The sequence below is a fragment of the Triturus cristatus genome, chromosome 3_1 (assembly GCF_964204655.1).
Source record: "Triturus cristatus chromosome 3_1, aTriCri1.1, whole genome shotgun sequence".
Taxonomy (NCBI): Eukaryota; Metazoa; Chordata; class Amphibia; order Caudata; family Salamandridae; genus Triturus; species Triturus cristatus.
Genome location: NC_140583.1, coordinates 1,140,961,302 through 1,140,985,972, shown reverse-complemented (window position 1 = coordinate 1,140,985,972; position 24,671 = coordinate 1,140,961,302). Strand labels below are relative to the sequence as shown.

The window sequence follows — 24,671 nt, the reverse complement described above, 5'->3', positions numbered from 1 at the left end:
CCTTGCTTTACTTGAAAAAAAAAAATGAAAGTCTAGGCCCCGGGGCATGGGGTCCCCGGGGCCAAACTTGGCCTCAGGAGCGGAGCTGTGAGGCCCCATTCCTTTTTTTTAAAGAAAAGAGGGAAGACCTTGGGAGATGGGGTCCCCATGGTCAAAAATGGACCAAGAAAGGGGGGCCATGTGACCCTCCTTCCTTTACTTGAAATAAAATAATGAAAGTCCGGGCCCTGGGGGGTGGGGTCCCCTGGGCAGAAATCAGCCCGAGAGGGCGGCTGTGCGGTATCCCTCTCCTTTTATTTTGTTCAAAAAATAAAAAATGGGTCAGGCCCCCGAGGATGGGGTCCCCAGGGCCCAAAATGGTCAAGGGAATTGGGACCACGCAGCCCTCTTTCCTAGAACATACTTCTTTTTTTTTTTAAAGCCAGCAACTCGCTGGAGGTCCCACCCCTTTCTCCACTACTATGCAAAAGCATCTCCTGGCACACTGCTGGTTTGGAGATGAAGTCCCTTTGGCTGCTGAAGGTACTTAGGGGCCAACAAGCCCTTCCATTTCCCTCTACTGACCCCCCACAGTGGGATTGCTGAGAGGTGGTCAGAGGCCATGCCTCCTTTCTCCACCATTCTGCAAATGCTCCTCCAGGTGCACTGCTGGTGGGGGAATGAGGTCCACTAGTTTCCTGAGGGCCTCAGGACTAAAGTGGACTTATATCTCCAAGCAGCAGTGCTCCAGCAGGTTTGTTTGCAGAGTGGTGGGGAAAGGGGTGTGGCCTCTGTCGTCTTCTCAGCAATCCTGCTGTGTGGGTATTACTGGTGGTAATAGGAGGGCTAGGTAGCCCCCAAGGACCCTCAAGAATCAAGGGGACTTCATCCCACAACTAGTAGTGCATCAGAAGGCACGTTTGCAGAGTGGTAGAAAAAGGGGGCTTGGCCTCCCACCAGGTCTTAGCAATCCAGCTTTGTGGGACATCCTGGAGGTAACAGGAGTTATCTGTTATCTCCAATAAGTCCCACACAGTGGGATTGCTAAGAGGTCTTTGGAGGCCATGCCCCCTTTCTCTACCACTCTGAAAATGCGGCTCATGGTGCACTACTGGTTGAGGCATGATGTCCACTTTACTGCTGAGGGACCTTGGGGACCAAGACACCCTCCTGGTAGCTCCTGTAAGTCCTACACAGCAGGATTTCTGAGAGCTGGTCGGGCCCAGCCCCTCTTTCTCCCCCACTCTGCAAACGTGACTACTAGTTATAAAACCTTAGAAAATCACTGAAAAAAGTGAAAGTTACAGGGACGTTAAAGTTAGGAATTAGCATTTAAAAAACCTTAGAAATTCACTTAAAAAAACAAGGATTAAAGGGACGTTACAGTTAGGTTCAGATTTACCTGAGCTAACTGTAACTTACGCCCCATAATACACTGCTTATGACCTTGCATATTATATCACCCAGACATGGTCAGTAACATCACTCATGATATTACTGATGACGTCTCAAATGACATTACTAATGACATCATCCAGTGAGTGTGAGTGGCTTCTAAATGATTATGAGTGTTAAACATATATGCCAAAGTACTACAAAAGTTTAAATATTATACTTTCTGTACCATTAATGAGTGATATTATTTCTAACATATATTATGTGAATGGCTGTGTGACTGTTTGTATTGTTGTATGATGGGTGTCTGAGTGCCTGTATGGATGCATGAGTGGGTGTGTGAGTGGCTGTATGGGTAAATAATTAGGAGTATGTGTAACTGTGTGTTTGAGTGAATGGCTGTGTGAGTGACTATATTGTGAGTGAGTGGGTGTGTGAGTAACTGTATGGGTGAGTGAGTGGCTTTTTGAATGGCTATAAGAATGATTGACTATCTGTGTAAGTAACTGCATGAGTGAGTGAGTGGATTTATGAATGGCTGTAAGAATGATCGACTGTGAAAGTGCTATAGGGGTGAGTGAGTGGCTGTTTGAGTGTCTGTTTGGTTAAGTCTGTTGGTGTGTGAGTGACTGTATTGTGTACTAAGTGTCTTTGTGAATGTATGTATGAGTGGATGTGTGAGTGCTTGAATGGATGTGAAAATGGGTATATAAGTGGTTGTGTGAGTGTATGAGTGAATGTGTGAGTGTTTGTATGGGCAAGTGACTGGCTTGTTTAAGAGGTATGGGTGAGTGCTTGGGTGTGTGAGTAAATGTATAGGTGAATAAGTGGGTGTGTGAGTAGCTGTGTGGGTGAGTGTGTGGCTGTATGAGTGGCTGTATGGATAAGTGACTGATTGTATGAGTAGCTCTATGGATGAGTGAGCGGTTGTGTGGGTACATGTATGGGTCTGTGAATGGGTATATGAGTGATTGTGTGAGCATGTGAGAGGGTGTATGCGAGGATGTTTGTGGCTGTGAGTGGGCATGTGAGTGAATATGTGGATAATATCATCAGTGATGTAATTTGAGATGTCATCAGTGATGTCATAAGTGATGTCACTGGCCATGTCATGGTGATGTAATATGTAGTAATATGTGAGGTCATAAGCAACACTGCTCTTTGTCCAGAAAGAGCTCTTTTTGTGATTTACTGTAAATCTGCTCAGTAGCTGTGGAATTATTAATGGAAAAGTAAAATTGCATACCCTGGGACGCAGAACCTCTGTGGATCCCAGGCTGTGAATCCTTGAAGTCACATGGGTGAGTGGTTTTGTAGGTATGTGAGTGAGTGTCTGGGTGGCTGTGAGGGTCTGTGAGTGGGTGTGTGACTGGTTATGTGGGTGTGTAAGTGGCTGTATGGTTCTGTGAGTGGGTGTGTGAGTGTTTTGTGGGTGTGAGAATAGATGCATGGGCCTGTGAGTGGGTATGTGAGTACCTGCATAGGTCTGTGGGTAGATATGTGTGTACCTATGTGAGTGTGTGAGTAGCCAGTCACAACTTCACTCACAGAGCAATATAGCCACTCATACACCCACTCCCTGACCTATGCAGTCACTCATACACCCACTCTCAAAGTTTACAGGTCAGAGTTCGGCAATATAATTTTTTTTAACCTTAGAAATTCACTAAAAAACCAAAGATTACAGGGATATTATAGTTAGGAAAGAATATTAAAAAACATTGAAATTCTCTAAAAAGCAAAAGTTACATGGATGTTATATTTAGGAAATGGAATTTTAAAAAACTTAGAAATTCACTGACAAAAAACAAAGATAACAGGGACAATATAGTTAGGCTCAGACTGTACATTCACAAAACCAAAGAATTTTAGCAGTTATAGTTACTGTGACTTATGTACCCACAAAGCACAGCTTATGACCTCACATATTACATCACTCATGACATGGAAAGTGACATCACTGATGATGTTAAATTATGTCACTGTTAACACCATTCACAGAACCACTAACACACTGACTCACACACCCATATACACACTCACAAACCCACTCACACACCCACACAACCACTCACACTGCCACTTACATACCCATACAACCACTCAAACACTCACACACCCATAGAATCACTAACAACTATTTACAGACCCATACAAACCCTCATGCACCCACTCAGATACCCATACAACCACTTACTTACCCACTCACACTCCTATACAGCCAATCACACACCCACTCACACATCCATACAGGCAGTCACACATCCAGTTACACACCCATAAAACCACTCACACATTCACTCATAGACTCTTATAGCCATGCAGACACCCAATCACAGACTCATACAGCCACCCACACCCACTCACTGACCCATACAGATAGTAACACATACAGTCAGAGATCCATCCACACACACACTGAGAAAGCACAACAGCCACTTACACACCCACTTACAGATCCATACAACCGTTCGCACACCAATTTACAAACCCATACAGCCACTGAGACACCAACTCATACATTCATACAGTCACACAGCCACTCATATAACAAGAAATAGTATCACCCATTAGTACAACTGAAAGTATACTAACAACTTACATAGTAGCTTATTATGGATCTTTAAATTCAATAAATTTTACGGAACACTCACACTCACTGGATGATGTCCTCAATGATATCATCAGTGATGTCATTTGAGATGTAATCAGTGATCTCACTGACCATGTCATGAGTGATATAATATGTGATGTCATAAGCAGTGCATTGTGGGGGTATAAGTTATAGTTATATCTAATACAAAAGACAGCAGAAGTGGGATAATGCAACTAGCACTAACACCTCCCTCAAAGTGTAGTCAGTAAATGGAAAGAATTATTTCATGTGCAATGACAGACAGCACTCCTGCTGCAAGGAAGTTCGATTAAGCACATTGCCAAGGACAATGACATACGTCACATACAATACATGTCTGGCACACAAACAAATGCAAGCTAGTATGGTCACAACTTTACGTAAAAAACTGTATTTTATTACACATGACAAGTATCGAAAATTAGGCAATACAGGTACAATCTTGTACTGTTCAAGATATATATCACATGAAAGAAATTAGCATAAATTGAACACTCTACAATGTAAACCAAGTGTGGCCTTAATATATTTTGATAATATCCCAATGAAGCCATAAAATGTGATTAAATCCAAACACAGCCAGCACAGCCAACAAGTGGTTCGTCTTTGACTTAGACCTCTTTAGGGCTGTAGAAGCAAAACAGAATTTACATTTATGATATCACAAATACAAAGTGCATCTGTAGATAGTCACCTCCAAGTTCATACACAAAAAAGTGCAATGTACCACAGAGTTGGTCACGCGAATTGATGACCACCCATATGGGAAAGTATTACTACATAACTTTCTTTCTGCAAAATACTGACCTACATGGCTGTACACATTCTTTGGAAAGCTGTACATTTCTATGCCATTCTGTCTGTTTTTTAGATGTGATCATGCTACTGTCCAAACAATGTTTTTTTTCTGTACATTACATCTTATTTTGTGGCAATGAATCTTGAGAGGTGGCAGCTAGTATGACCATAGATTGTTACATGACAGGTTTTTAAACTTTTGACAATGTACTGCACACTGCCCTTTTATTTCCTTTTTGAATTTTCTACACTTGGGGCATGTCATCTGTTGGACGTATGTGTATCCTTATCACTCAACATATGTGATCATCATATACACAACTTTATTGGTTTGGCTATGTTATTCAGTTATTGGGGTGTGCTGTTCTGCAGGACGGAAGGGCTATGCAGTGAACTGAGGGATTAACTACACCGTGTTTACAATTTAGGATGCCTTTACTGAGACACTATGTTGATTATATACGCCATGGGGTGCATAGGGTGTACCAATTGCGGGTGGAGCAGTGGCGGTGTGAGTACATTTTTATGTTGGTTGGGTCTCTTCCAGTTTGAGGATTGGCACCAGGGAGGAGGTGTGTCTACTCCTGACATGACGTTGCCTGTAATGACGGGTTAACTCTTGAGGTTTGTTTTGGGGCACAGGGCATTACTGTCCTACATACATTCCTGGTTTGAGATGATCACGATCCGGTAATATTCTGCTTTTGCATGCCCGGATTGTGCGAGTTTTGCACATAAACAACATCAGCTGTATGCATAGATCGGCTGCTTTTCTTTACCATTCCAACATGGCGACGAGTCGCTGGTCTTACTAATGGTAACCTGATGCTTTTGCCTGTTTTCTATGGTGTATTTTTTGTATTTAAATGGCGCCTGTGGCACAAACGTGCTTTTTACGGCGTTCCTCTTGCTATGCATACATCCTTGAAGTGGATTCTGATCTTGGGGAAAATATATTTTACTTTTAGTTTTTTGCATCATAACAATCATGACTGGGTGGCCACACTACTTGTGCAATACTGTACCTTTATTGATAGTTTCTTAGTTGTTGGATTCCTGCAGCATAAGACAACTCTGCTACAAGGATTTATGGCATAGTGACCACACCGTCATCCGCTCCACACAACACGCATGCACAGATGTCACCCAAAGATTACACTGACACTTTCATTATGGGTGAAGAACTGTCGCAGGTTTATTTCATACAACATAAGTATGACGATAAGTGGGTTAGCTTACGGGCGATCCAGGGCAAGCAGCCCCTCGCTGCTCCGCCCGCCTTGCGAGCCAGCACGCACGGTGGGTCGATGCCCTGCAGTGCGGCACATTTTTCCAGATCCTCCTTTGGATCACGTGATCTGTCTAATACTCCCGCCCCTTTTAACGGGGGCGGAGCGTGTTGTGGCACACCCCCGGTTGGTCAGGCCCCCCAACCGCCCGTAGGACTAACAGGGCGCCGTCGCGGTCTTCCCAGAACCTCCTTCGGCTCCCGGACCTTGGCTCGGGCACCCTTACTGTGCCGGACAGGGGTACCCTTACTGTACCGCCTGTCGCAGAGGTACCCTTACTGTACCCTTCTGCCTCCAGATCGCCCTGTAACTCCGCCTGCAACGCAACAAAAAACATTACAACATTCCGATAGCGCGCTGCCTCTGCCGCGCAGGGTAAGCGGAAAGGGTGGGAATTCGCGTGGCCAGGAGCGCAGGAAGCAGAGGAAGCTCTGAGGGGGTGAGGCGCTTAAGAGGGGGGTCTAGCCTCACCCCAGCCTCGCGGCACGCCTCCCCCAAGACAAACCCATTGGGGGCCTCCCCTCCCCGGGGCGCGGCCTCGCTAGAGAGGCGGAGCAGGGGGGGGGCTCCGACGGGTGGCCACTAGAGGGCTGCCCTGCTGATGTCCCCCTTCGTGGGACGCGGGCAGCGGCATAGTGACCACACCGTCATCCGCTCCACACAACACGCATGCACAGATGTCACCCAAAGATTACACTGACACTTTCATTATGGGTGAAGAACTGTCGCAGGTTTATTTCATACAACATAAGTATGACGATAAGTGGGTTAGCTTACGGGCGATCCAGGGCAAGCAGCCCCTCGCTGCTCCGCCCGCCTTGCGAGCCAGCACGCACGGTGGGTCGATGCCCTGCAGTGCGGCACATTTTTCCAGATCCTCCTTTGGATCACGTGATCTGTCTAATACTCCCGCCCCTTTTAACGGGGGCGGAGCGTGTTGTGGCACACCCCCGGTTGGTCAGGCCCCCCAACCGCCCGTAGGACTAACGGGGCGCCGTCGCGGTCTTCCCAGAACCTCCTTCGGCTCCCGGACCTTGGCTCGGGCACCCTTACTGTGCCGGACAGGGGTACCCTTACTGTACCGCCTGTCGCAGAGGTACCCTTACTGTACCCTTCTGCCTCCAGATCGCCCTGTAACTCCGCCACAGCTCTGGGGAGGCTCCCGTCGATGCCAGAGCCCCCCTTCCCTCTTGCTACTACTGATGCCCTGCCCCTGAGAGCGCCTCTTGCACGTCCAGCAAGAACATGTCCATCCCTACCCTGGTCAGGTGTACCCCATCAGGCTCATAGAACCCCTCCAGCCTTCCTAGGAGCAATGCATGTCTGATGACAACCCATGCCCCAATTGATGTATTGAGAGTGCCATGGTTCCCAAATTGCTGCTGCTTCGAGGTTTGGATGATGTCTCGACAGGCAAAACATTTTACGTAACTGCTGTGTGGACGCCGTTTATCATGGCTCCGGATGAAGCTACTATGACTGACTGAGCTGCTGAAGAATACGTATCTCTCAGCTCGAGGACCAAAATTTGTGAACGTTTCCCAACTCCCTGGCTCCAAGGAAAGGCTGAGCGAGAAGGGCAACACCTACATCTGTTTCCCAGGCTTGAAAATATGGCATTGGTACCAAGGCATGGTGAAATAGGTGCTTATGGACCTGCAATCCGATTATGATTTTCAATTGCAAATGAGGGGCCTTCCTGGCTTCAGTGTGTTTCCAAACAGCTACAGCACAATAAAGCAAGGTGAAGGTAACAGGAGAGAAACCACCTCCCCTACGTATATAAACACAAGCTGACATCACGGGATCTCGGGGGGGGGGGGGGGAGGGTCCTTGAAAGCCGTGAGCATCAGACAGTATGAGGGGCAACAGCCTCTGCCTTTGTACTCTCACCCAGCACACGGGAACATATGCTCACTGTCCCTGGCTGCATCATGTCACTGTCTCTGGATGGGTAATGCCACAACCTTAGCTGGTGACAGTGTTGTTGGCAAATGTGTCGTAGAGACAATCTCACCTTCCTACGGCATGCCAGTACAAATAACCCCATCCCAATCTTTTCTTGCTCCCCACTGGGACAGCGTATACAGTTTCGTTGCTGGTTGAATAGGAGCTAGATTTTAAACTTTATTGCTGCTGCAAGGAGTTAATGGTTTGCCTACAGACCTTGTTATACCAGCGTTGTTGCGTTATGGTAATTTGTGGCACCGACATAGTGGCTTGAAAAAAGAAACCTCTTATTTTATCAAATAATTTGGTGTGAGCCCCAGTTATGATTTAATGTACATCTTCATAGTTGGCAGTGTCCATCTTGCCAATACCTGGGTCACGTCTGCCTTAATTGATGACAATACATCTGGCTTTTCCGCTAACTTTGCCCATTTAACCTGTCAAATGTCGTTGGAAGGCAACACAGCTCTGGTCATGCTCATTTCAGAAGGTGTTAAGCCCTTTCCATTATTAGAAAGTTTAAGTGCAAAGTCCAAGAGATATGGTCGCTCTCTGCTCTCTCAATTATGACCATGTAGATGAGGGCATGCCATTCTGGGGTGTCTGGTTGAAGTATGCACAGGTAATGGACACTCTCCCCCGTGTAGTGCTGTGAAACGAATGAAATGGTACATCAAATTCAGTCAGCCACCCCACTAGGCGGAGGCTTGGACTCCCTAACCTCTGCTAGTGTAGAACCCGGTCACACCTCCAGTTCATTAGAATTTAGTAAATTCCCGACATTGACGACCCCCAGGGGCCTGGTACTGGGTTGTGTATATGCGGCCCTATATCACCTTGGACACTTAGCTTGGGGTGGATGGGTGTCAACCTAGCCTGGCTGAAGTGCAATACCTTTGCCAATCACTCCTGACCAGATGTGCCAACGCAGGTAGAAGTAAGGGGTATCAAGCCCGCCTTGCTTCCTTTCTCAGTTCAACACAGGTCGAAAAAGATGCCCCTTCCAGTCACTGGTTTTAGGCCCTGGAAGGATAGCCCGTGGGGCAGACAGGTCTGTTGGAACCGGCGGTGAACCATATCCCCTGGCAGGATATCGGGAATGCCAAATGGTCTATAACCCCTTGTCATTATTTGTGCTCTAACGCTGTGTTTACCAAACCTCTTGCATCGCAGTTACACTTACTGGGGGATTAGTGTGCTGTGCTCCTCGCCTGTTTGCTCGCAATTGGTGATGGTCCCTCGAGGGGTGAAAGGTCAGGGCCTTATCCCTGAAGCTTAGCCATGCGGCATTCTACGGGAAATCTACAGCATTGCTTTGTAACGCTGCCCCTGGTTCCACTGTGAATTATATTCGATATGCTCTCCCTCAGTTTGGACAAATCTCAGCTGATCGTACGCCTGCCTAATTCCCAGGGCCGACTGGTTTAATGCTTTACACATGGAATTGCCCCACGAATGTGGCCTTGCACTGAAACTCCACTGGGTTCTCTCAACTTTTTTTTTTTTTTTTTTTTTTTTGCGCTAGAAACGCCCCCCGTGCTTACTAAAATGGACCCGTTCCTTAGTTTCCAGCACACAATGCACTTAAATGTCTTCTGGCCCTGTTGCCTATCAAACAACAGTGACAGCCTCTGTCACCTTCATACAATACATAAACAGACCTCACAAGGTCGCAGAAAAGGCAAGCCAGGCTAGGTCTCGGTAAACCCTGTCACTCTGTGCTTTCCCTGGCCTCCCTGTGGAACAGGGAGAATAACCTCAAAGATGTTAAGTATGACCCACAAACCCAGGCCTTCTACATGTCTCAAAACAGCTCAGGCTGCAGGCTTCTGTATAGACTAAGCTGCCACTATGCCTGATTTGAAAGAAACCTTACCCCAGCTGTTTCCGAATAGCAAGGCAAAGATGAAAGACAGCAGCATCTCGTGACTCATGCGTTGAACTCATAATGTTAACATTGGTAGATCGATTTCTTTGTTACACCTTTCCACAAGCTGACCATTGCATTATGGTTGAGACTGGGTTTTGGGCTGAACCTTGACCTACTTGTATTCCTGCTACCAAGATGACATATCTATATATACTCTCTTATCCTGTTGCACCACTTGGGACCCATAACTTAGGCCCTTCGTACCTACAGGCATTGCACTAATGCCAATGAGATTCCCCCCTTGTACCGGATAACCCTAATAAATGCTGGATTTTGGGACAAAGATACCAGGGAACCTATGTAAAGGGCCTTCCAGTGCGTGTGAACCCATGTCATTGCGATTAGTAACTGTCGCTCAGTTTGAGCTAAAACATGCGACTTCATTCATACTAATCAATTAGTCAGCAAAGCATGCTGGAGATGAAGGAATGTGTGGCCAGCCCAAGGATATACAAAATGAGCCACGGCATTGCATGGTTCCAGAGACATGGCTGAGTGAAGCGGCCTCACGACTTTTGTGACCGTGCAGTGCAGGTACGACTGCCCCTCAAAATTTAATTTAACTGACAACACAAAGATGAAGCCCTACATGTGTACATACGGACAGCTGCTGTATTGCTGGCGGCGCCAGAGTCTGCATAAGACACTGCATAGGGGCATAAGCAATGTGGGTTTTTATTCCTATTAACTGCGTGCCTATGCACGATGCTGCCGGGTCGATACCGAAGGCTGTTGGCACCGGTGCACCACAATGCAAGCTCGCCTGTATCACAAGAACCTTCCCCAACTTGGACACACACAACCGCCTCTAGTGTCCTGCCATGTCATCTATTCTGAATCTTGGCTAACGAAACTACCATTGGCCAAAGCTTGGCGATACTGGCCCCTGTGCCAGAATGTTGTTGGCGCCCCCCCAATGTCGCCTCCCCCACAGATTCTCTCACTAGCCCCCTTTAACAGTTGACCAAGTTTCCATAACCACACTCTCAGATGCATTGGGTTAGTTATCGAGCGCCACTCCTACCAGTGTCGGGTGTCCGAGAACTTCGTATCTCACACAAAAACCACCGAGCCAATAGATCATATGCATGTGAATCAGTGTATAGGAAATGTTACCTGAGCCAAAGGACTCAAAGTGAAGGAGACTTGTGTCTTCCCAACTGGAAGGCAGTATAGTTTAAGGCTGCTTTGATAAAATACTGCACACTGATGCCTTTGGGTCAGATCTGCGCATTGTAAAATTGCCCAATTTTTTTTTTTTTGTTTTTTTTTTTTAATTCACTTAACTGCGCTAAACAATATTTGCCCGCCTAAGAGGGGCCTAAACTCATAGCAAAGGCACCAGCATCCTGCAGGTCCATTCTGGCCTCCCATCCAAGTGCTAACCAGTCCCTACCCTGCTTAGCTTCCATGGTGCCTGAACGTATAGCGTGTGCAGGGCTGAACACTGCATATAAACACAAAACACCGCAAATGCAGAGTGCAACAGAGGAGGTTGCTTCCCCACCGCAGCGAAACACGCACCATGCGCGTCAAGCCTGCTGTGCTCATGATGAAGGAAAGGAGAAGACGGGTGATCTAACCTGAGACCTCATGCGCTAAACAATGCTCAATAAAGTTCCGTTGCCTTGCTCATCTCTTATGAAAATCTCGGCTCAAATCCAGGTTTAGTTGCGCCCTTGCTGATCAACATAGAATCACTACTAAGTGGCGTGTTTACACCGATGCACAAGCTCGTGCCGCGGGGTTAAGGCACAGCTGCGGGGAACTTGTCCACAATGCCAGCGATGATCACGCTAAAATCTGCCTGTAGGACAGGCAGCCCCCGTACATGGCGGCCCCCGCGGTCCCCAGCGCATCTCGGCCCCCTGCAGCAGCTCCCCTCGCGTGACGCACTTTGGCCAAAACAGCCGCTCCTGGCCTATCGGTGCTATATCTAGTAGCGCTAAGACCCCCCATGTCGTCCGAGGCCCGGCAGCAACCCGGCACGGCCTCCCGGCGGCACGAGTCACCGTGCAGGAAGATCCGGGCACTGAGGCGCGCTCGAACACTCCACCACAATTAATGCACGCTGCATGTGACCGCGCCCCACTCTTCCCTAGCTTACTTACATACACGGCACAAATGAACATGGTGTTCATCAAAAGGTACGAAAACTCTCACGGTCCCATGGCAAAGTGAAGGGACAAAAAGACCGCACACTGCATGTTTGCCAAGTGCAGACACTATACTGTGTAGCTAAAGATATTTCAGTATTTCAAGAAAATTACCATAAAATTACTAAAGCCAGCCACACATTCCTGAATGTATACACGAGTAAGTCACTGTCCATCGCCATATGTGCGAGCGGAAAAAAAAAAAAAAACACCTCGAATCTGTTAAAACCAACCTGCTACGCGCTCTTACTGTCGCTCGACCATTTACACCCGCACCATTTCCAAGTATTGTTTATAGAAAGGCGGGATCGAACTCGTACTAATATATCCTTCAACACTATTTTAACCATCACATCCCGTCACCTCCGTGAGAGCCTGCACCGCTAAGCAACAAGGCACGTCTCCAGCGAGTCGTTCTTGACTTTGGCAGAATAACTAATGCCAGCCCCAAGCGCTCTAAATAGCCTAATCTATCAATAGTTTATAGGGGGCCCTGCGCAAGTACTCAGATAAGCAGGCGATTCCCCGCGCGCGGACCGCGCACCCCCTTTACAACGATTTCGGGCGCCGGAAACACAAAATCTTTCCTTAAATGGCTCGCATGGTGCCATCAACCTATGGCTACTGCCGCGGCTCGGTTCTTCCGTGTTCACGCGGGCCCGGTTGTGCAGATGATGTGAAAACAGGGGGAGCGGTGAGTGACTTTGTCTTGTGTGTTTGAGAGGGCTATTGGTGTATTTGGTCTGACACATGACAGACGTGTTTGTGATGACATGGGGAGTGCTGCTCTGACTGAGGGGTGGCGTTATTGTGCATGTGATGAGGGAGAACATGTCACTGTGCTTGCTTTTCATGGCTGTGGCTGTTTTGTGTCGTGCCTGTGTTTAATGTGTGCTTAGAGAAGTTTTTGTGTTAAAAAGCAAGTTTGGCTGCGCAGCGCTCGTTAAAGGGGAGATTAGGATAACTCAGGATTGAAAGTGTATCTCTGTACACCATCCTTCATATCAGCAAGGACATCAATGGAACTCTCAACCCCGCGAGACAATGCACTAAAATACACAAAAGCTCATTTTATTCTCACTGGAGAATTTAATTATAACTAGAATGTTCAGCAATTTCTTGTTTTGGTAAGAATGGCATTGGAACTAATTGTTACTTGCAAGGGCACGAGTTAGGAGTAGGTGTGAACAGAAATTTTGGATGTCAAGAATTACTTGATTTTCTGCACACATTTACTCCTATAATAACCTCACCGAATGGGGAATAACTGTTCAGACCTTGATTTACTGGGCAGTATTTCGCACTGTGGAGTTTATTACCAACGTTAAGAAACTGCCTATGAGCTCGTGGTAATTGTGTGCATAGGGGCCGATTTAAGGCAGTTGGGGATCGTAGAGGTACGGAATCGGAGAAGCATGGTTGTCAGGGGTACTATCACCTGCTTCCGCTATGCCTTATTTGACTGGCTGTGAACAAGGAACTGGTCCAGGCTTCAATGCAGCCCTTTTTTTTTTTTTTTTTTTTTTTTAGGTCTTGGCGCGCCTCATTACTACACGGCACTCGGAAGGTTCGAGAAAGATACATTTACAAACTGATGTTGCCCCACATAAGTTTTTCTTTGACATATCAGTATATCGGCTCGGTCTCGAAACCTGTCTTGCACCCCCCCACAGGCGCGGATAACTTCCCGCACTCAGTTATTTAAAACTAATAGGTAACCTCAAAAAACAACCCCTACTGCGGGTGACAGACTATGCTCGGGCCCCCTAACCTCCAGTAGCATGCTCCGTACCACGCCGACGGGTAGCATCGATCCTCGACGACGGGCCCCTACTCGCGGAGATGGCGTGTCCTCGCGCTGAGCCAGCCCGCGAAAAACGGCTCTCGCTGATGCCCACAATAGCTGACCGACTCCAATAAACTATACTACCCACTTACTTCGCTCCGAAGATCGAACCCCGAGCCGCCCCTCCTAGCGACCGGACTCAAACCAGGCTCTCCTGCTACACGGTCCGCCTTCCTCGCCCTCCGCCGCCCGCGAAAACGGCTCTCGCCGCCATCTACAAAACTCACCACTTCAAACTACTCTGCTGCCCAAAGCAACTACACTCACCGAACCGGTGTGCAGGGCAGCGAGGAGGACCCAGCGCTGGGGCGACGTGGCGAACGGCGGGAAGGTAGCAGGATAGACCACGACTCGACCGACGGCGTGTCCGGCGCAAAACTCGCGTGGCCAGGAGCGCAGGAAGCAGAGGAAGCTCTGAGGGGGTGAGGCGCTTAAGAGGGGGGTCTAGCCTCACCCCAGCCTCGCGGCACGCCTCCCCCAAGACAAACCCATTGGGGGCCTCCCCTCCCCGGGGCGCGGCCTCGCTAGAGAGGCGGAGCAGGGGGGGGGGCTCCGACGGGTGGCCACTAGAGGGCTGCCCTGCTGATGTCCCCCTTCGTGGGACGCGGGCAGCGGCATTCTTGGAGCTGCCTTCGTTGGTAGGATTTCATTTGTAACTCTGCAGTTAGTCGCTATGATTAATTGATACTATCAGCGATTTGGGTTCAGGCATCTAGTGGTCCCTCTTACAGACTGCTGTGTTTTTGCCTTAATAGGCTCAGGGGGTGAGTTATTCCTCAGCCGCTGTCTATGTACAGTTATGATGTACACTTTCTTGTATATCCAGGCATCATATACGTTTTTTACAACAGTGTGGGATGAGTGTCTGTGCTTGCTCGGAGGCAAGTCATTTTTAAGCCACGATGGCCATTGCTGATGCACAGTTCTGGCACGTCATTTTACATCAATGACTGCTTAGCATGCGCATTCTGCAATGTTTTTATAATTGAGTCTTTGTGAATGCTTATTAATTGCCCCCTTCCATCACATACAATGTTATTTCCTTTGTGCAACAACGCTTTATTTGCAAGACAACCATTATCAGGCATGCTTATATAGCTTTTTTGAGATGACGCTTCACTTTTTATCAGATATGCCTATCCATTCTGTTTACCATATCTAATAGTCATTTTGGATTCTCTGCTATTTATGACATACATGTGCATTGTAACATTCTTAAGATGATGGGGTACACGTTTCTGTCTCTAGTGATGAATAGGACTTTTACTGTTTGCACTGGTATATTATGTGGTTCGAACATACATCTCCTCCAGTGTTTCCTTCTTTGTGATCAGCCCTTATCAAGGGGGTGCCTGTGCGATTTCTGTTTCTTGAATGTTCTTGCTTTGTACATTGTGGAGGACAGCGGCCTGACTTCACGTTTTCACAAATGTTACATTGTACCTTAAGGACAATCCCGGTGATTGCATTCAGTAAGTTGTTCATATTTTCTTTGGTGGGCACTTGGTTTGATTTGTTATGAGTTCTAAGAGATGACAGTAACATGATCTGGTCTTCGCCTTACCCTCCCATTTTTCCTAACTAGATAAACACACATTTGACAAGCTGAGTGATGACATTTCCACGTCTGTGGTATTGGTGACACACGTCAGTAGGTAATTCACATTTTGTTAGTTTTCATTTTTTCTTTTCTTGATTTTATGAAAGCATGTACTTTCATATGTTCTTATATTAGCTTGCATGGTATTTCTTGGTCTACTGTTCTCTTTGACTTGGGTACAAGAAACGGATGCGCTTATTTTGTCTAAGTGTGTTCTTTACTTGCATGTGGTGATGCTTACGGGATTTTATGTTCACTTTGCCAGACAATTTGTCGTATTTGTATTTCTTTCGCTTATTATCTGTAATTCTGCAATTCATGCGATTTTTGGAGTCAGCATGGTGCTCAATGTTGGCAACATTTTCCCATAAGGGTGGCCATCAACTTCCTGTCCTATACCAATACTAACCCAGCAGCCAACACCTACAATGTAACTAACATATATATTTGTAACAATTTACATGATTAATAATCATGCAATATGTATCCATCGTTGATTAAAAATTAAATTTTAATTAATTATTACATAATTAACTCTGTACCCTATACCCCTACAAACATAGCAACCCACCCCTAAAATATAGGTAAATTTAGTCAGTGTTACATACTATATATAATACATTTTCAATCACACACTTACTTAAAAATTACTTAATCGATAATTAATTGTTACTTAATTAACTTCCCCCTCTAACCCCCTTCAAACCCAATAATCTGCTATGACCATAAATTACTATCATCGATTACATTAAAAATTCTAAATCCCTTCAAATGTCAAACTATATTTAAAAATTAATAACAATTATGCAAGCAATAATAACACATAAAAATAATATATATATAGTAAAGCACATCAAAATAATTTTTAAACTATATTCTTTCCAACATTAATTATTGAAAACGATATTCACAACAACGATATTCTTAACAATGACAATATTTACTTGAAAAACAATATTCTTGACAAAATTATTTCTGCATCACAAAGTTTTTTGTACCACGATATTTTTTCCCGATATTTCTGTCTCCCGATATAAAACTCGATATTGTTTCCAAACTCCACCAGCAAGAATATATAACCCATTTAAAACGTGTATATGTTTCTGTTATCAGTTCACTTTTTGTCATTCTAGAACTTAGGTATAATAATGAAGAGATTACAGTTACTGAACACGAAATTACCATCTTAATGTCTGCCAGAAGCGATGGGTACCACCACCCTGCCCCCTCACCCCCCCCCCCCCAGGATCCCTGCAACAGTTTTTTTTAAATTATACATTTATGGCTAGATATGCTAACGCTACTTGCTTCTTGTCTAAAAACAACTGCAGACCCTGTTAGATGGTGGAGTTCTTTTCTGTTTCCCATTTGAATAAAGAGGCAGTAAACCTCTACAGCAAATTGTGGATTAATAGCTTTATTAGACATAGAAAGGAAATGTTTAGCTAAAGCCATTCTAAAGCATTTGGAGAAATTGGCTGTCAAAAGAATTCTGATGCTTTTCTATCAAAGACGTGTCCACAGGGACTGTAGTAGTAAGGCAAACCTATCGACAGTGCCTAAGCATATACAACAAACACGTATTATAATGGGTAACCTTTTATACAGAGCTTTCATTGATTTTGAAGCAGCTTTGATTGTATAAACTGTTGGTGAACTATGCAAAAAACTATCTGGCTGGGGCATTCCCTTAAGGCTCGTGAAGACAATCCTTAGTCTGTATTCAAATACTTGGAATAAACATTAAGTTGACCCCAGACAAGATGACCACAGAGATGATCAACAAAAACTATGGGGCAGATTTACGACTTCTGGCGCATCTCTGCTAATCAGCAGAGATGCGCCAGAAGAGTTGCGACGCATCTGCCCACCCGTGCGCCACCACTGATGCGCCGCATTTACAATGCGGCGCACCGTGGCGCTCGGATGGGCAGATGCGTGATGCATCCCCCGTCGGAAAGTCGGCGCATTGCTGGAGTTGCGTCGCAAGCGTGACGCAGCTCCAGCAAGGCTTGGGGGTGCCATATCCCTAGTATGCTGCGTCAATCCTTACGCCTGCTTCAAGCAGGCGCAGGGTTTTGACGCAGCATGGCCTTAAAAGTGACTGAGTGAAATCTTGTAGATTTCACTCAGCCACTTTTAGGAGGCGTTCCTGCGCCGGAACGCCCCCCCCTGCGCCGGAACACCGAAATGTGGTGCAGGGCTTTAAAACGTGACTCATCTCCCAGATGCGTTACGTTGTAAATACCCCGCAGCATGGCGCTGGCTTTACGCTGCCGTTGCGTCACAAAAGTGACGCAACGGCAGCGTGAAAGAGGTGCAAGGGGCTTGTAAATCTGCCCCAAAGAACTGAAACAACCCCGTGCCTACGAATATAGCAAATCTGGGAACAGCCTTAGAGAGAGTGGACTGATCTCCCCAAAAAATATCTGGCAAACTATTAAATACCCTACAATGTGCAGATGACACAGTGACTCTAGGGAAACCGGAAACTGGTCTTCAGAGAAAGGTCAATAAAGTAAGTGAAAAACCCCAAAAAACAATAATTTAAATATTATCAATGAAAGACAAAAGTGGTAGTCTGCAGGTCTTCAGATAGGGCAGCTGGTTCGTGAGTAACAGCAGGCTTGAGCTTACCAGTGGGAACAAATGTCCAGGTTTATGGGTGAATGAATGTGGTAGTAGTAAGCTGCATCTGGCGGCAAAGAAAACAACAGCCTCGGCCCATAACTCCTCTTTCTGTGTTTAATCGTCAAGGTGTCGGCTGTCTTTGTCTCCAATCATGCTGGAGATCACTCGTAAACTAATGCCCACATTAGCATATGGATAGATAATGTGCCAGGGAAAGTATCCAAATGGTTATATATTGTGCAATGTTACTCCTATAGATTTCCTTTTAAACTTCCTAACAGCCCACCCCAAGACCTGGTGCTGTTGGAATTTGAGGTAAATAAGCAATCACCCAACCTTAAGGCCTTTTGAATAGCCTTCTGCTCCAGGCTCAGAGCAGCTCTAAAAGGAACTCTAAAACCTTTAGTGTCGCAAGCAATAAATGTTACAAATCCTGGTGGATTATCCCTGGAGGAGTCTCTACATTTGTTGCCACTTGAAGCTATCTGGAGCATGGTTTTACCACCACCACGAGCAAACTATAAGCAATAAAACAAGAAAATGTATATATGTTTTTTGGGGGACTATTCTGTTTTGGAACAAAATATGCATTGTTGGATGGTGGTAAATACAAGAGACATTGTTGGACGGTATTAAGGCAAAAGTACTTGGAATTACCTCTTAGCATAGAGAGGAAGAGAAGGGTAATTAGATCAAGGTTCTGTTTGCTACCCATATCAGGCCGAAAACGTGAAATGGTCATTAGATGCAAATATTGAGCAATTAATGAAGCGTCATTACTTCATATAATATGTATTTGTAGTGAATTGACAACATTGAACCAGAGCTTTTTAAGAGCGGTATTTCTTCACTTAAAAATCTGGACATATGCTGAGAAAAAGTGTTTAGGCGATGAAGATCCTCTATTAACTGGTTGGTTTTAAAAATTCATAGATATAGCTTTATAAAAATCAATTGTATATGAGCATGCCAGTGTTATTAGGATTTGAATTTTGCTAATATGATGTTCTCAATGGTTGTATTCTCTATGCAATGCCCTGCACATGGGCATGCCACAATCGGCTTTCAGGATGCTTCAAACACTGCAGAATGCAGCTGCTCGTGTCTTAAAGAAGCTTCCCAAAAACATGTGAGTGTCAAGTACCCTAAAGGAGCTTCACTGGCTCACTGTGAAGACAAGAGTGGCTTTTAAAGCACTCTATCTACCTCACAAAACACTGTATTGGAGCAGGCCTAAAGGCCTCACAAAATGTAGACTGTACATACCTAATAGAAATCTTAGATCTGCAGCATCATACTCAGCTCAGGACCACAGGATATACAAAACCTCTTGGGGTCTCCAGCTTTGTGTATTCCACCTGTCAGTTTGGGAACAAAATGCAACCCTGCCTGAAAAATCATAGTAATCTGCTTATCTTTCGGAAACAGCAGAAATCATGGTTGTTTCCTTTGTCTCTATCTGTTTCTATCTTTTTAACGGTCGTGCTCCCGACTGCTTGACTCAGTTGGGGGCATATCAGCAACGAGGCGATAAAACATTATCCCCGCTTTTGCGTCCGTTTTCGGGCGAAAAGCAGCGATAATTTTATCGCCTAATCAGCAAGGTCACGCTATCGCGTGAAACCTTGCATTAGCGCCTGAATTCTGAACGCCCAGCTTTGCATCTCTAATGAGATGCAAAGTGGGCATTCCTGCCCTGACATGACAGGAGAAATGTCGCTAAGCGACATTTCTCCTATCATCAAGCCCCACGCTATGAAGCACAGCGGCAAGAAAAGTAGAGATAACCCCTGTTATCGCTACTTTCCTTACGCCTGCTTCAGGACTGACTTAGCCATGATATCCTATGGAAGGTGGATATCATGGCTCAGTTTGCCTTGCCCTATCATCAAGCTAACGCCAAACTTTGTGAGATTATCGCTGGGTTTCCAGCGATAATCTCACGTTTGACAGTTAGCGCTAGGATTTTTATCGCTTTCGAGATATGCGTTGCTAATAGCAGCTATCTCAGCGATAAAAATCCACGTAAGCCGGCAATAATAATCCTAGCGCTAAGTGCGCTTAGCGATAATTATCGCCGGTCCTTGATGATATGCCCCTTGATGTTTCTGAATCTTAGCGCCAAGACACCCGCGCGTAATCACGTGCTTTATAAATTGAATTAACATTACAAATTAAAGTTACATATCTGCTGAAACTGCAATGATTGTAAATAATTGTATAATAAATGATTTACCCACTTACTTTCTGCGGGCAACCATCAAGAGAGTGTGATTGTGTGTGTATAAAGATACAAACATTCACAAGTAAATATACACACACACCAAGTCATATTTAAACATTTTAGGAAAACATCTAGGCGTATTTATTTCCTGAATCAAATAACAAGTGTTTGGATATAAAATGTGTGTGCTAAGATGGAGTGTCTGTTTTTTTTCTTTGTTGCAGCCTGACAAGGGTTTGTATTCAACAGGTGTGGTGGGGCCCAAGAAGGGCTAGTGCAAATTGAACTGGTGTAAGGGTCCCATTAACCCAACTACAAACTCCGCAACACCTCGGTGGTTCATGCCAGCTCTTCCCTCCTAATCTACACAATGCCCTTAATGCCCAAGGCCCACTACGCGCTGCACGTCTTCCTCTTCTGCCCTAGACATATGAGGTTAGATCAGCATCCTAACATCTGCTAATCACGACTTTTGCCAGCATTTTAGTGGCATACCCCGCACGCCTCCCACTAAAGTCTACAATTCTCCGACTGCTGAAGTCTGCATGCCAGATACCTGCCACTAAACTACTCACGGCCTCCAATTCCGTGCAAATGATGAGTAGTTGACACCCTTCAGCGAAAGAGACGACACATCTCACACTGGACACGTGGGGGCTTATTTACAAGGCCCTTGCGACAATTTTGCATCATTTTTAACATGGGAAAAGTGACGCAAAAGTGGCGCAAGGGGCTTGTAAATATGCCCCTTGAAGTTTCCAGGGCCTACCGGGCCACAGCTGTCATCAACATGCTTCCCACTTGTTTGTACGACCTCCCCAGGAGCTCAAATTTCATATTTGGCCCTTAGCTGACGAGGAACACCTAAATTATGGAATAACGTGTCCTACTTTAAACTACATAACCTGCGGAAACCGTTCCAATGACATTGGACAATGGCGTCTATTTAGGCTTTTGTCGTAATTATATTTAGAATGTTAATTCTAATGATGGTGCCAGGCTCCTCTCGCTTCCTGTTTAGGGTCGGGGAAACCGGTTGAAGATTGAAGGGCAGATTTACAAGCCCCTTGTGCCACTTTGCGTCATTTTTAACACGGGAAAAGTGACGCAAAAGTGGCGCAAGGGGCTTGTAACTCTGCCCCTGAGAGTTTAAAATCCTTGTCGTGTAATCACGCGCGTAGTTTTTCCAGTTTTGTTCTAGTTATATTTAGGATTAGGTGATTTGTATGCGTTGATCGATCAGCATTCATTTTTTATTTTTCTAAATATCTATTTACCTCTTTATACTGAATGAATATAGTGCTTCGAAACAATCTTCTAAGAGCAGATAAAGGGCGTGAGAGCGTGAGACCAAAATTGCACTGTTATCATTTCCAACATCCCTGCTTCTCAGACACTCACACATGCACCAACAGACGCTTTGTTAATCGAAGCTGTCTCAGTGAGTGCCTTAGAGTTCACAGCCCGAGAGTGACCTCTAGTGCCTCCCAGCGCTCTGATATTCGTAAACACACCCAGCTCAGCGGCGTCCGTGCGGAACCCATGTGCCCAAGATCACACCTGTATATTGTGTGCTAACATTAAGGGTAGGGATCTAGCTTCCATACCATAGTCCTGACACCCTGTGCCTTTTGATGCTTGTAGAACTATAACATTGAGCCACAAATTCAACTGCTGCAACAAAAAAAAAAGCCGTGCTTAATCAATTCCTGCCCGGCCACAGACGTGGAAAAAACAAAGCCGTGTGGCGGCAGACCGCGCAGATAAACATATTGTCTGGCCTCTGTCCTCACAACTGTGTTTATCTTTAAAGCACATTATTAGAAAATCAAACACTTGCACAGAACCGGGAACGCAAATAACTGTGTGTAAGACACCTGAGTTGATGTGTTATAATTTAAAATGCCAACCAAACTCCCCTCTTTTGCGTGCCTGTGCTTTGCTTAATGCCCCCCCCCCCCCACCCCTTTTTATGCAGAAACGCGAAAGTACCACAGGAATAAAAAGACATTCGCCCAGAATCACAAGTTGTAGAAGTGGGAAAACACAATACTAGACTCGAGGTCAGATACACCCATTGACATCTTTTGCCACTGCAATAGGTAATATGGGATTCTTTAAAAATTAACTATTTAAGTGTTGCCATTCATATGATAATGTGCCTCAGCCCTTACCCCCCCCCCCCCCCCCCCCTGCCAATCCAAACACAATTGTCTCTCAGATTAACTGGAATCGCGGCATTGAACTTGGAAGGTGCGAGCCATTGTACTAGAGAGACAGGGGCTAGCTACTCTAAAATAGGTATTACTCCTATTTATTTTAAAAGGCACCTGTGTATTACGTCAGGTGGCACGCTCACTTACGAAAGGAAGGTAACCAAGGGAGGAGTCGGGCTGTAGGAGGAATAGCGCAAGCCGAGTACTGCCAGTCCTGACACATGCTCACGGGCAGTGTCTCTTAGAGGGCAGGCACTTGAGTGCATGCCAGTGCGGCAAGAACTGCGAGTGAACCAACCACACCCTTCCACCCTCTGCCTGTGTTACAGCAGAGCGGCCCTGCACGGGAGTGCCCATAATCAGCGCATGCATAGTGCTGCCTGTATTCGTAGCACATGACACACAAGTGCACACGTCAGGCAACTGGTGTCACACGTAACAGGATGCACGGGTATGTGCGGAAGTCACTGTTAAGTGCCCGCGTTCCTTCTTTCCCCAGCTACTCAGACACTGTTCCCCACTTTCACCCATCAGTCACTGGTTTCACTTACAGTTAGACGCCGTGAGTCCTAGGTGGCACCAGCTCACAATCACCACGGACAACACACTGCACCAGTGACAAGCAGAATCCATGCTGTCTTCACGCTGCCTTTTCCTGTGTGTTTGAAGCTTGTCTGGTCCTCCGTGACAACCTCTGCCTCTTCCGTCCCTTTACCAACTCCTGTGAAAACAGCCGGAAAGCGTGGACTGAAGCCAGGAACAGCCCCTCCTATCTGATGCTTTTCACGGAGGCAGGTCCACGTGCACTGTGTCCTGTCCTAGGTGACAGATCACTGTCTAATCACCAGTGTCACCATCTGGGCCCTTGGTCACATCTACTTAGTTCGTGTTTTCAACACGGCGTAAGGGAAAAGGGAGAACACAGACCACTCCGAGTGCAGTGTCTTTAATTGAGACCAGTCCACAGTCACAGTGACCTATCCTTGGACATTGAATGACATCTAATCCTCGCTGACAGCTTTTGGTTGCCACAGCTCTTTGCCTGCTCTTGTAGGCGCTGCCTCAAAGCGCTTAAGCAGGACACAGGCCTCTCCTAGGACAAGAGTCCCTGAGGGAAGCAGATCAGCCTGTGATGTGCTGTATCATGGGCGCACTCTTCTGTCTAACCCTCGGTGTCAGTCTCTGCTCTCCGGCTTCCTCACTCTTTTGCGGCTCGTGTAGGTGCTGCTAACGCTGTCCGCGACCCCTTCACAGAGAAAGCCTAAAACGGAGGCACACTGTCCGGTACTGAGTTACAGACTGCTGTCTGATTCTCGGCGACAGACTCTTCGTTCTTAGACCCGTCTATCGATATTTTGAAGAAATGATTCGGGGTGAAACTGCGCAGTCTCCTTTGCCGTTTCGGTAGAGGAGCAGGTCTGGGGGCAGCCTGCCGAGGAGCAGGAGTTGTACCTGTGCAGTGCTGTGCACTGGAGAGCAGACTGCTGTCTAATCCCAGCTCACAGCACTTGCCTCTCGCCCCTTTTACCATTCAATTTTAGCTGAAGAGTCAGACCGCCTGGAAATGAAGCTGAAAAGAGACACACTCTTTAAGCAACTTGCACAAACGAACAAGTCACGATGAAGAGAGATGGGTGGAAACAGGCCTCTCAGAAGAGCAGAACCGAAGGCAGCGCGAAGGAAGTCCGCGAATAGTGAATTATCGTGTTTAGCGCTGAGACGTGAACAGCTCCCTGATGCCCAGCCGAGTCCGTTTTCTCGATGAGAGCGCCTTTTATTTCAGCCTGGTCCACGCTGCGCGGCTTGTTTTCAGCACTGACATGGGGAACAGCTCCTGACTCCTTACTGCTCAGACGGCGCCACGCCTCCTCGGGTTAGGACCCTCCCCCTGGCGGATGAACTGCAGCAGATGCAGGGAGGATTCGTGGCTGATTATTGATCCTTCATGGGCAAAGCGAGACAAGTCCTCCTCGTGGATTGCCCCTCGGTCACTGCCAGAATAGTGGACACCTTCGAGAATGC

At 46.3% G+C, this 24,671-nt stretch overlaps 1 protein-coding gene across 1 annotated transcript in view; it reads right to left on the bottom strand.

Annotated features, from left to right (window-relative positions):
• LOC146861627 (contactin-associated protein-like 5) overlaps positions 1–24,423 on the bottom strand; it is a 1,270,002-nt gene extending 1,245,579 nt beyond the window's left edge. The window contains exon 1 of the mRNA XM_085645996.1: positions 23,201–24,423. Within this exon, the coding sequence (XP_085502122.1) occupies positions 23,201–23,282 (82 nt within the window). The 5' untranslated portion in view covers positions 23,283–24,423. The remainder of the gene's footprint in view (positions 1–23,200) is intronic.
• Between the last annotated feature and the right edge of the window lie 248 nt (positions 24,424–24,671).